Source organism: Pteropus medius, unplaced genomic scaffold (genome assembly GCF_902729225.1).
Source record: "Pteropus medius unplaced genomic scaffold, Ma_sr-lr_union100, whole genome shotgun sequence".
In the NCBI taxonomy this organism is placed as follows: domain Eukaryota; kingdom Metazoa; phylum Chordata; class Mammalia; order Chiroptera; family Pteropodidae; genus Pteropus; species Pteropus medius.
The window spans coordinates 33,932,963-33,946,487 of NW_024340696.1; the positions used below are offsets into that span (position 1 = coordinate 33,932,963).

At 38.8% G+C, this 13,525-nt stretch overlaps 1 protein-coding gene across 1 annotated transcript in view; it reads left to right on the plus strand.

Moving 5' to 3' along the window:
- SLC35F1 (solute carrier family 35 member F1) overlaps positions 1–4,723 on the plus strand; it is a 348,203-nt gene extending 343,480 nt beyond the window's left edge. Inside the window, exon 8 of the mRNA XM_039871174.1 lies at positions 1,432–4,723. Coding sequence (XP_039727108.1) covers positions 1,432–1,656 — 225 coding nt within the window. The 3' untranslated portion in view covers positions 1,657–4,723. The remainder of the gene's footprint in view (positions 1–1,431) is intronic.
- The last annotated feature ends 8,802 nt before the right edge of the window (positions 4,724–13,525 follow it).

Sequence of the window (13,525 nt, forward strand, 5' to 3'; positions counted from 1 at the left end):
TACATCATATGTATATTGCATAATGTGTTCACCATCCGAAGTCAAATTCTCTTCCGTCACCATGTTTTTGACCCCCTTTACCCTTACCCCTCCCTCCTTTCTCTTTGGTAACCACTTTCAAGACTGCCTTTCCTATTATAGCCATCTTTTAACTCTTTATTATGGCCTTGCAACTTACTTCATACATTCTCTGGATACTTTTCCTGTTCTCCTTTCTTCCAGTTTCCAATTACTTTTTGTCTCTTTACCAGTTTTTTAGTTCTTTAAATATGAGCATAAAAATAAAATAAGAAACTCAAATTGATCTTTTTTTCCCATGGATTCAGGATGTGGTCAAGACGGAGACAATAGCTATTGACTAAAATGGAGATTTAATATGCCATAGTGCATTGTATTGTTTTTGTCTATCTGTACTTCTGCTTCTCCACTGAGACTATTAAGTCCTTGATGATGAGGATATGTTTGCATTTCTTTTTCTCCATACAAAGTTTTATGTTTGACATAGAGAAGGCATAGAAGAAACTATTTATTGAATTGAGTGAATGAATGAATGAATCAATCAATCAATCCATCAACAGAAATGGCCACACATATTGTTACCTCTCCCTCCCCCAGTAACTTCTTAAGTAACTTCTTCCAGTGTCAAGAAGAACAAGAAGTTCTGGCTTTTCAAAATTATATATAAATTCTTAGGCATTCATATAAACCAATGTCTTCTTTTTTTTCTTATAAAACTCTATGAACTGTCAAGCAAGTAGTTTAGGAAGAAAAATGCTGTGTGTGTGTGTGTGTGTGTGTGTGTGTGTGTGTGTGTGTAAATGTTTGGTGTGTTTGATTTTGTTTTTACGATTAGTGGGACAAGATGGAATGCTATACTGTTTCTTTCCATCCAAGGATAATCTAATCTTGCAAAGATAGTCAATAACAGTTTCTACTGAGAAGACAAATAGTGTCTGAATTGGATTAAAGTGAAATAAGAGTGTCTTGATGCAACTGTGTCAGGGAGGGGTCTGGTGTTTATGGCTTCATTACAACCTTAAATGGAATATCTATATTTTCTTCTGGATTTAATGAAGCCAAAAAGAGCCAACTCTTTGTTGAGTGATATATATTGGAGATTTTTTGCTTTCAACTCGATGTATTTTAATTTGCGCTTAACTAGCTTTCCCACATCAGGTACTCACTGGCATTTTGGGGACAATTAGCTAAGTGTTCTTCGACGTTAGCCCAGAGTCAAGAAAAAAGATAAGGAGAATCAATAAGACCAACCCAGTTTCAGAAGAGAAAATTCACTTTCCATCAAGGGCTCTGGCCTGCTCAACAAACTGCCTGTTCTAGGAGGAAGCGGCTCTACTCTCGTCTCTCTGATCCTCATCAATGTAGGAGTGGTTCTGCTCCAAATGCTAACTGACTTTGCTGTTGTGTTTTTAGTTTTCAGGACTTTATCTCCTGTCTTTCTTCACCATCCTCATCGGACTGGTGCTCTACTCTTCCACCTCCACATACATAGCCCAGGACCCCCGGGTATATAAGCAGTTTCGCAATCCCTCGGGACCTGTTGTGGACTTACCAGCCACAGCTCAGGTGGAGCCTTCGGTCACCTACACCAGTCTGGGCCAGGAGACCGAAGAGGAGCCCCACGTCCGTGTGGCCTAGGAGGAGGCCCTCCCTACCCACTGAGGACAACTCAGTGGCCACGTGTTTGCCCATCATCTCTGTATTGTACATAGAGAAAGGTATTTATTAGGTGCGGTTTTACACAGATAGACTGCAAGGTAGCAAAAAGCCTTTTAAAAGCCTGTAAAAGGCACAAGCTAAACATCACTGGAGACACAGGCTCCGATCCACTTGACTTGGAGAGATGCCTCGCTTATGTGTATCCTGATCACAAACCCCCGCATTAATTACTGAGAAAATTTTTGAATCAAAAGCAAGTATTATGATGATGATGATGATGATGATTATTACTTGTATTATTATTGTTACTCTTATAACACCAAGTTTCAGGAGGATGTTTTGTACTCCTGATGGGAACTATTGCCAGACCCACATGTAGTTAACATAAATCCCATTTTTCTATGGCAAGTCACTTTTTAAGAATCACACCTTATTTTTTTTGCACAGTCCATATGAGTGCTGCATGCCACAGGAGCTCCACCCTGAGAAGTTTCCTTATCCTAGGGACCTGGTGGCTAAAGGTTTTCTCTGTTACCTGTTGGATTGCCTGCTCAATAGGTATTTTATGCTGTGACCCTTGTGGGGAGGGGCAACTGACCATATAATTCTCTATTCTAGGAATAGATATAAAACAAACATTTTAGCCTTTTATATTTTAATCTCCAATTACTCCAGGCCATTGCCTTTCTGTTGTGCCACCTGATTCTGCTAATCAAGTCCCTATGATAACAGGATAAGGAATGTTTCATTTCTATGGCTTATAGGAAACCTCAGAAATAATATGATTTGTGTTTAGGGTAATATATTTTTTTAATCTTTCTGCCCCTCCCTAAATCCCCTCTTCAAAAAATGTATTTGCTTTTTTTTTCCCTTAGATTTTTTAAGTGATAATATGAGAATTAACCAAGGCATTGGAAAAAGCCGTGATCCTCTGCCCTCTTAATTATATGACACCCTTTCTGAAATATTCCAGCATGGAAATTACCTTTGTTGTGGAGCATCGTTGGTTGTGTGGTCACCCAACAAAGTCAAGATGCTGATGTGGAACAGCCTATGATGATAGTCAACTGATCTGGTCACATTGTCGGGATAAAGATATTGCCAATGAGAAAGTCTGGCATTTTGGTCATATTTGGCATCCATTCAATAACAGAATATACCAACATAACATTCTTGTGATACAGAGAATATTACAAGGTCCTGATAAGGTTTTGAGGGATATGTCACTAGTCTAATTTGTTAGCCTTAAAATAGCCCTTTTTTAAAATACAGGAAATCAAAAAAACACCACAGATCGCAATGATTTAGAGATAGATTCTACGTGTCAGTATGTGAAATAGTCTTTAAGTTTGGCTGGCTTCAGTAACATTCAAAAGGATCCTCGATGGTAGTTACAGGGTTTATAAAGGAAAAATAAATGCTAATGAAACCTTGGGCAATTCCAATCAATGCATCCTAAGCAAGCAAAGCAAAATACCAGAGAGGTCTCTGTAAAGTAGAAGGACAGATTGCAGCTTAGTCAGGATTCCCATAAAGCCTGAATGAGGCCTAAATATGGAGGCCAAAGCATCCCATGCTGCCAGTCAACACCCATGTGACCCCTCCACCTGCCCTTGGAGATGAGGAAGGAAAAGTATCTTCTCTGATTTGCAGATCTTATAGTCATTTGTGTTCAGCCCCCTTAGAAACATGTTTTATTTTCTCTGAAAAAAAAAAAGTCAATGTTAAAGCTGTATCAAGTCAAAACAACTTTGCCAATGTCTGCCCTCTGCTACCTTTTAAGCCAATTAAATACCTTTCTCTGACTATTTTGTCCATTCAGATCTGAAGACCTTTAAAGACTGTGGTTTTATTTTTGTGTTTACATTCCTTCGGTTTGCATAATTTGCTTGATTTATTGCATTTTTAGTATTTATTTTAAGCCAAATGTTTTAGCCTTTTTTATTCATTTTTATGACACTAATTTGTAGACATATAGTAATGTCTCATCAGAAATAAGTGGATGAAAGTTTTCCCAGTAGGCTTAGTGGACTGGGAAATTTTTAAAATTTAAATTTCAAAAGAGTTTGCAATCAATGGTTGGCTTAAACTTGCCATCTGAATTATTTTCTAGAATATTTTAATTGACTCCATTGTATGGAAACCAAGTGTAAATGTTAAGGTGAATTCACTGTATACCCTTTGTCATCCAGTGTCCTTGTACACAAGACTTTCATGTCACTGGGGCACCTCACTGTGTTGGTTTGTCTCCATTAGGAAGGCTGATAACACTGTATTGTCCAAGATCAGGAGTTTCAGATCAACTCTTTGGGGAAAAAAAAATAGCAGAGAACAAACTCTTTTTCTGTATAAACGTATTGATCCTTTGGGAGTGGGGTGGGAAAGGAGTATAGGACAACATTAATTCTAGCTGTTTTCATTTCTGAAATTTCGTAACCTGCATAGACACCAGCAAAAATTTCAGCTTTTCAGTCCACCACCATTCCCTCTTCCATGAATGAGACTAGCAATGTGTACAGAATTTGATTAGATAAGTAAACCTTTCTTAAACCCCACCTAGAGATAAGTGGCGGTTCTCACTTTCTCAATGAAAATTTGCACTGGGGACAGAGCTTGCCTTGGTCACATCTTCCCACAGCTCCAAACTCTGAAATACACAACCAGGTAGACCAAGCAATAGACAAATTTGCACCACGAAAATGTTTCAATGTTTAGTTAGGTATTGCTAACTTGTGCTATTAACCTTTTGACAAGCGTGTAGTATTGTTTGTTTTGGGTTTGTTTTTGATTTATAACCATTTAGTAGTCCCCAGCTAGCTGCCAATACAGGTTTTACCCCATGGGTAGGATTCTATTGTCAAGCCACATAACGAAGCACACTGATCCAGACACTGCAAATGGAAAATATGAACCAAAAAAGAAATTTACACTGATAAGTTGAACAAATTCTCCATTTTTGATATTTGCATGCTCCCCTATGGACTGGCTGTGGCAATGTAATGCCTGTATAATGTTTTCAAATAAAAATAAATGCTTTATGAAAGCACCGAGTTTTTGGCTTTCTTGAGTGTTTGTCTGCACTATGACAACCATGGAAGCAGTTCCTGTGGGATGCTAGAAATAGCAATGAAAGTAGGTAGCAGGGTACATGTCAAAATAAAAACCAAGAAAGAAAATATTTCCAAATTAGGAAGGGCACAGTTAGTCTCAGAGCTTTAGCTTCAAAAAGCTGAATTGAACATGTTTGTCATTTGCAAAATTAATTGTTTATTGGATGCTTAATAAGGCTTTGGATCTACAAACTGCAGGCCCACATTTAAAACACATATAGGACACTATAAATTTACCCCCAAGAAACAGTTTCTTCTAAAGAAGAAAGTTTTATGTATGCTGCCCTTGACACAGTGCCAGACTTAAAAGATGAGCATCCTTCCACTTTTAAAAAGCAGGCTTCACGTTTCTGCTCAAAACTTACACAGTATCTTGTCATCATCCTTCCTCCACTAACTGCAGTCACCCAGCAACCCCTTAAATACTTAGAGATGATTGTATATAAGTTTACATGTTCTTGTCATTCGTGTTCACAATCAGACCCCCAAAATTAAGTGAGCTGAAAAGACTGTGTCCAAGTTATAGACGTAACCTTTTTTTTTTTCATGAAAAAAGGAACATCAGCACACTGATCCTTTATAAAATGTTCTCGAAATCCATCATGACCTGTTTTTTATAAATAAGTTAGAACCGTATGTAATTAATATAAATAATTTGCTTAAAAAATGTGACTCAGTTTAAAAAAGGTTTTTCCCTTGAAAAATGTAAATTTTTCTCTAAAATATTGTTTATTTTTATTTGGTAAACTTTGGATTATAGATGAAATACAATTGAACTTCAACCCAGCTTGTGTCCAAATGTCCAGCAATTCTAAATTATTGGGGTCCATGTAGTATATGTATAATAAATGTATAAATCATGCTTAGTATGTCTCTCCAGGGAATTATAATTTTCTTAAGTGAAAGAACTGGGTTTACTAAATGCTTGGAAGTTTTTGCAAACTTAAGACAAGACAACACTTGAATGATTTGTGTGACTATTAACATGAATTTTACTTGTTAAATTCAGCAGGAGAGATGTTAATTTATTATATTGTCTTGATGTGCCATAGAAAGCAAATTGCAATGTCTGAAATAACAGGAACTGACATCGGATCCAACTTATCTATCTTCAGTGCCAAGAAAAAGTCACCTTGCAGAGGGCAGGCACTCATACATCTTTTTTTAAATGGAATCTAACTTTTAAATCAGAAATACAAGGTATGAGGGTATTCTTTTACGAAATGTTCCCTTTTTTTCTTCTACTACTCTTAAGTACTTTTTTTTGTAAAATTCCTGTTCTCTGAAAGGAAGAAATATTGGGTCTACTTAAATGCACACTTGAATTTTTACAAACCCCTTTCAAATGTTTGGGCATTCAGGTTGGCCCTAGGATATAAAACAAAGTCCTTTTTTCACTTGCAAACTGTTTTTTGATTTTATAACATTGCTTCTACATTATGTACACTGATCTTCCTTTTATCCTTTTCTTCCTCTTTTTGATTTTTTTCTTTTCTTTCTTTTTTTTTTTTTGCAAGCATAAACAGAGAGCTCCCTATGTGCCACCTAGGCAGTGTCTCTGCCCTTTGTTCTCTACATGGTCAAAAATGTTTAATTCCAAAAAATTATAATACAGCTGGAAAGTCCCACACCTACCAGATGGCCTTTCATCAGTGCCTGGAAGAACAAACCATTGTGTGTCACTTTTCAGACCGCCAGACACTACTACCGCCAGACGCCTCGAAACACTACTGAAGCCTGATTAACTAGGAAAATTAATGATCAGAGGGAGGCGGTCTCTGGGAATAGACTAAAATTAGGAGCTTTCATCTGGATAGACAAAGGCTTCATGTGGATAAGTCTAACTCTATAAAAGCATGAAAATGAGCTTGTTTACCAGGCCTCAGCATCAGAGATGGGAATGATCCTATAATTCTTGGAAGATAATTTCAAGATAAATAAATATTACTTTACACACTGGGGAGTACTCTTCTTGAACTTATTACCCAAAATGATGGCACTGGCTTAAAATGTGTTAAGTTACCTAATAAATGGGCAAGCTACAATGGGGCATATTAAGTAGGCTATGTAATTCATTATTTAATCCATTAACACTTTCGACAGGGAAATCAGGGACCATTAATAATTACGTCAGGACAACAGGCATAGACCCACTCTGTCACAGGCGAACACGGATGTTTGGTCACCCTGGCTTTAAGAGATATCATGGGAAGTTGGCAGAACAGTGGATAGCCATATCTTCTGGCCACTAGATGTCGCTGTCTGAGGTAAAACATCAGGGTTAAGCCCACCATCTGCCCACAGTGGTGAGTGAGGCTTTTACTGGATTTATTCCTGGAGGGCAGACACCGCTTGGGTTCCCATCTAACTGTTCAGACCTTCTCCTTGCAAACATCTGGGCTAGGGGTAGTGGGGAAGTGAGAGGAGTTCCAATGGTAATATCGCGAACATCTTCACCGCTGTTTGTAAATGTGTGAAAAAGTAAAGGAGCAAGAGAAACATACGAGGCTAAAAGAGCCAGTAGTGCTGGAATTATTCACAAGTGAATTATTAGAAGCCAACACACCCACACATTTCAAGAAATGCTGACTGATAAGCAAATGCATACATGAATGAATGCATATTCTTCATGGGAAGAAGAAGTAGAATCCTAAGTGCCTTAGAGCAGATGCCTTGTGGAAGAGAATCAAAATCATTCTCCACCAACATCCACAAACGCCATTTCTGGCATTTAGGGTTCAAAGGTTGAAACATAGAGTGATATGTATTTTTGTGCATTGAGTCTTGTTCATGCCTTTCTTGACCTTGTCTTTGTAGGCAAGGAGAATTATTTCCATGGTACCTAAAGAGTTTGACAAATTTTAAGTAATAGTAATAATTGCCATTTCACAGATGGTTGGTCACCTGTCAATTTTACAGCAAACTAGAAAAGCAATAAAGAAAATCTGCTTGTTCTTAAAATGACTACTTTTCTAAATGAAATTACTAAAGCGAGAGGAAATGGTCTAATCACTGGAATAATCAAAACAGTCTCATTATGGGACTCCCTGTGAGCTTTTGTTTGAATTCTCTAATGTAGTTTTTGGCACTAAAGAGGATTTTAAAAGCTAAATAAGTCACACATGCATACAAATGGTTGTGTGAATCACCTAACAGCTTTATGAGACTCAAGACTTTGCCTATCAGGCTGTGTTTTAATTAAAAGGAAAAATAATATGAGGAGTTTGATGTCATAGTCAAAAACTGAGGCTTCACACGGCATTTGGTTTTCGATCCATAATTATGACTTCCAAGCAACAATGAAGTGCATTTTCATTTTAGTCACAAGCTTGGACACAAAATTTGAGAGCTGGAAAGAACGTTGGAGATCATTTCATTCAAAATCCCAAGTTGTTTCATGACACATAAGTGGAGAGATGGTTTAGTTGAAGGAACGATGTGTGGCCTGGAGAAACTATAATGTTGTTTGCTGCTGGCAAAATTCTGAGGATAACACCATAGTGTGTGGTTCTCCAGTTAAAGAGGCTGCTCTGTGATCACTAGGCACCAGAGTCAGAGAGCTAACATGTGTCCTTTCCATTTAAGGGGCTGGGCAGCTTGTTAGGTAGCTTGGCGCCATGGTCCTTAGGAGGATCCCAATTTCCAACCAACTCTGCAAGTGGAATCCCAAAGAGAAAATAAAGGAAAAGCACCTGGTACTCACCTAAGAGAAACTGCCTTTGCCCTTGTGGATCGAATCCATTCAGGCAAATTTGCAAATGGAAAATTGTCCCTCTGCTTCTCCTACTCAACACACAGCTGTAAGAGGAGTCTTTGGGACTGGCATTGCCCATGAGCCTCCCAAAATCAGAGACGCTATTAAGCTGCAATGGTCCATCGGTAACTGCTATCCCAGTGCTGAGCACTCACTGCTTCCAGAGAGAGATTTCTTACCTCCAGACATCCACTAGCTCTCATTCCTATATTCCCCAATGACCTATGGCAGGTCAGCATCACTAGTGAGGCTGCCACCCTTGGAAAACTAGTCACTTGCCATGGAATAAAGACCAGACTTGACTCTGAGGTGAAGGAGCTTTTACTTTCCTCCTGACTGGAGCGACGTGAACCACTCAATCCAGTGGCCCTCATGATACAAGAATGTAGGGAAATAAAAGTCATCAAACAAGAGATGATGATATTGAAGCTCCAAATTTTTGAAAGCAAAATGTGCCCTTTCCCTGAGGAGTGCATGCTGCTATTCCTGCCAGCACCAGAACCTCTTAAAGCCTGGGGGTTTTATAGGGCCACCTCTCCTTACTCCTAGTTCAGTGAAAGCATCCTTCTACTACTTCTCTCTTGACTCGTTGAATGTATTGCTTGTTTATAATGCAATCTCCTTTTCTTGATTCTTGACATTGTAAAGAAATAGGCTTTTATGTACTCATACAATTTTATTAGTTACATTATCCTGATAGAGTAAAGTGTATTCTTCAGGATACAGCATAATTCCCGTCTGTTTCTAACGAGAATGCGCTGCTAGCATCTGCTTTTTGGGCATCACATTATTTTTGTATATTCCTCCTGAAATGATTGACCCAGCTTCATGACAAAATTCCACATTCGCTGCCATCTTCTCTGCTTGGTCTTTCCACTTTTAGGAAAATGATGTTCTTCACTTTAGAACTTAACTATATTTGATCTTTTGTCTTCAAAACCATGTAAGAAAAGGAGAAAACTCTACTGAGCATGAATGATCATATCTCAGATACTGTGTCTAGGCTATATGTACATTTGTTTTAAAAAATAGAATAGAATTAGATTTTCTAATATCACACTGCATAATCATTAAATGAAAACACTCTGGGTCCTAAATAACAATGACTTTCAAATCAAATCATAGTTTTAAAAATTAAAAATTATTTTTTTTTCAATGTTCTTATCTGTCAACACTATACTTCAAGATTCCCGCATTAAAGAAACACTGTGAAATGTTTTCTGCTGGTGGAGTTTGGTTTATGCCATCCATCCTGCAGGATAAATAAATTTTCTTCAATGGGATTATTAGTTACTTTAACATTTCTTTTTCTTGTATTTTTATTTTCAAAGTTTCAGAAAAATTTTTTACATTATTTTTTCATTCATCCAAGGAAATATTCTTAAGACGAAGTTATGAGCAGATAGAATAATGTGGAGATAGTAATGTAGAGCAAGTAATTCACTGCTACCCTGGTTACAACGAACTGAAAGCTTTTCTTTTTTCTTATATGCTTTATTCTTAGAAGAACGGAATAATAAGCACTAAAATTTTAGGGATGAAAATCTGAAAAATAAGGCCATAAAGTTAGGCCCCCAAATCAAACTAAATGGAAGTTTGGATTAGAGCCAGATGTTTTGCACCAGCCAAGGTTCTGCCTTTAACTGGCCCACTTGCAGAAAATGGACAGGTGTAGATAGGATTCCTGACAGACTTAGTTCAGCTCACATGTTCAGCCAGGGTGGTAGAACAGGTGCCAGCAAAGCTATGTGCCCACACAGAGGCAAAGTCATGCTGTGGGAAGAGAATCCTAGTTAACCGCAATTATCCAGGGCACCTTATATTAGCTCAAAGTTACTCATGACAATGCCCCTATTTGGATTCACCATGGGGGATTCAAAACCTACTTACATGGGAACTTGAGACCACCTTTCAGCCACTTGCCTACAGATTAAGTCCTATTTGAGTTATGTACACTAGATGATGATTTTCTCCAGGGAATTAAATTTGAAAGCTCTTCCACCTCTATTCCTTTGCAACTTGATCTAGTAGCTATGTCTATTTTTACCTTAAAGGGATGTGTTTCTCTTCTTGTTCATCATTTGAACATCATATTCCAGCTGTCAATCTCCAGCAAAGCTGTGAACTCAGGGCTTTCTCTGGGAAGCCCAAAGCCAACTAATTATAAGACCAAAGACCAACATCTCATGGCACATGTGGTTCCAAGTGAGATGAATGCCTGAGAACAAAGCGGTTAGGCTACATTCCTCCTTCCTGAGTACAACCAGAGCTGTGCTTAAGATTCGATTCTATTGAATGACCTTTTTCGGCTGGACAAGTGAAAGCCTGGAAACATGCTAAACCTAACTTTTCCATTTGCATCTCTGTGGGAAATGTAGTTGCTCCCTTCAAAAAATCAAGTCCTGGTCCTCTGATATTGATAATTGGTAATGAACAGAGACTCTCCCATCACTTAGGGGATAATGTGGAGCTGCAGTAATTAATGCAAGATCTTCAAGGGGAGGACAAATCTCAGTGATGTCAGAACTCTGGCTCTCTTATTTTAGATACTCTTTGTTCACTGCCAGTCTTGGAGCATCTTGGTTCAAGTTTTCAGGGAAGTCAATGTATTTTCTTTGACTCTATTGTAGATTTCTGTGTAGCTGCAGCTATAACCACTATCATTTATTTCCCTGTGTGCTAGGCACTGGGCACTGTTAGCAATCGTCTCATTTAATCTTCAGAACAACCCTATGGGGTGGCTTGTAAAGTGTGTCCCAGTTTTTTGTTTTTTGGTTTTTTTAGAATGAGTTAACAGAGGCAGAGATTGGTCCTATAAAATGACCAAGTTTACATAACTAGCAAATGATGAGACCAGGATTCAAACCCAGCTGTCCAAAGACATCAGCACACACTATCATACATGATGTCTCATGGCATCTCAGGAGAGGCTTCAGGTCAACAAAAGCTTTGAGGAGCTATCCACAAGACTCCAGTAAGAAGAAGCACGTGGGAAAGGAATAACAGGATTCTATATTCAAGTAGAGAATTGATTATATTGTAATGATTAAATCAAAGGAGATGAGAAATCAGTGCCAACCACACTCGTGGCTCACGAGTGGGAAATGGGTGACCGGCAGATTCTCCTTTGTGCAGTACCACTAACAACAGCTGGTCTGAAGAAGAGAAAAAAAAAATACTTCAGCCAACAGGAGAAATAGTAACCTGCTCCAGAGATAGAAAGGTGTAGTCAGGGGCAATGTCCCAGACTTTTTCAACAGGCTCCATTTGCACCTGCTGAGGCCTGCCCTGCACACACATTTTATCTGTGCCTCGTTCTATGGTTATTTGTTTACCTGCATTCCGCTTAAGCTCTCAGCAGCATTTTGCACAGCCTACCATGCCCTCCTTAAAATGCTTTTTTCCTCTGAAATTTGTGGAACTATATCTGCCTTGTGTTCCTGAGCTTGCAGGCAACTCTTTCATGTTGTCCCTCACTGGGTCCTCATTCTCTTTCACAACTCTAAATGCTGGAGCTCCCCATTGCTCTGCCCTGAGTTTGCTGCTTCTTTTAACTACACTCCCTCTCACTGCTTTAAACACCAGCTTCATGCTGACAACCCACATTTGCATCCCCAGCCCAGACCTCTCACTGCCTGCTCTGCACCTCCCCTGTATGTCAATTAGGCCTCTCAAACCTAACTTGTCCCAAACAGAGCTTGTGATTTCCCACCCAAATCTCTTTCTCTTCTAGTCTTCCCTCATCTCACGTTAGCACCATCACCTACCTGGTTACTTGAGCTAAACCCTCCAATTCATCTTCAATTCTTGGTTTTGTCCTTTCTATCAGCATCTGCATCCAACCCACCACCAAATCTTGTCATCCTGTGGTTTGTGTCCTGAATCTAACAGCTCGCTACAGCTGCTTCTACCACCCCAGTCAGTCCAAGCCACCTGCTCTCTATCCTGAACTACAAAATCGGCCACTGAAGCATGCTCCCATTCCTACCTCCCTACAATCCATTCCCTATACAGAGAGCACATCTTAAAAATGTAAATTACACCCCGTCATTTCCCTGCATAAACTCCTCCACTCTCTTCCCAGGGCTATTAGAATAGAATTCAGAGGACTTACCAGAGTTCTCAAGACCTACAAGAGCTGGACTCTGCTGAGCTTTTTATCTGCTTTTTTTCTACTCTTCCCCTCACTCACCATGCTGCCACCTGACTCCCTCCAACAGGCCACGCTCGTTCCTACCTGGAGGCCCTGATGTCCGTCTACCTGGGATTCTCTTCATCTCAATCACTTCAGCTGTGATGCTTCTCACTGAGGTTTCAGCCCATGTGCTACCTCCTCAAAGGGCCCGCTTTGCTCACCTTCACTCCGGTCTCTCTCATTCTTTTCCATTACCCTCGTTTAGTTTCTTCACTTCTTGCTACTCAAAATAACACCTTATTATATCTGTTTCATTACCGCATTCTCTAGTAGAGTATAAAGTCTGTAAGGTTAGAAAGAATATTAGCTAGTTGTTTTTATTGGACACAACAGAAACTGGCCCTGACCAGATTAAGGAGGAAGAGAAATTCATTGGAAGGTTCTGACTCTTTGAGTAGAATTTAAACAGCACTTATGGTCCTGGTACCACGTTAAATATCTTTGAAAAACAAAACCTGGCATACGATCACTAGGAAGTATTTTTTAGAAAACCAGAAATAGTGTTTTAAAAAAATTCAACCCTTCACAAATATATAGGGAGGTGAATGAACGATTTTGGCCTAAGAGACCAATGGTCGTTTATCTAAGTCTGGGCAAAGAGAGAACAATCTTTACAGAAGAGGTAAAAATTACTGTGTGAAAAATATAAAGTAAGACAACAATGATGACGAATACTGTCTCCTAAATAAATTATTCAGCTAGAATACTAGACTGCAAAATAAAGAAAATCAGAAATTTATTTATCTTGAGCCTGGTAGTAATGGACTCTAAGCTTTTATTTAATAAAAC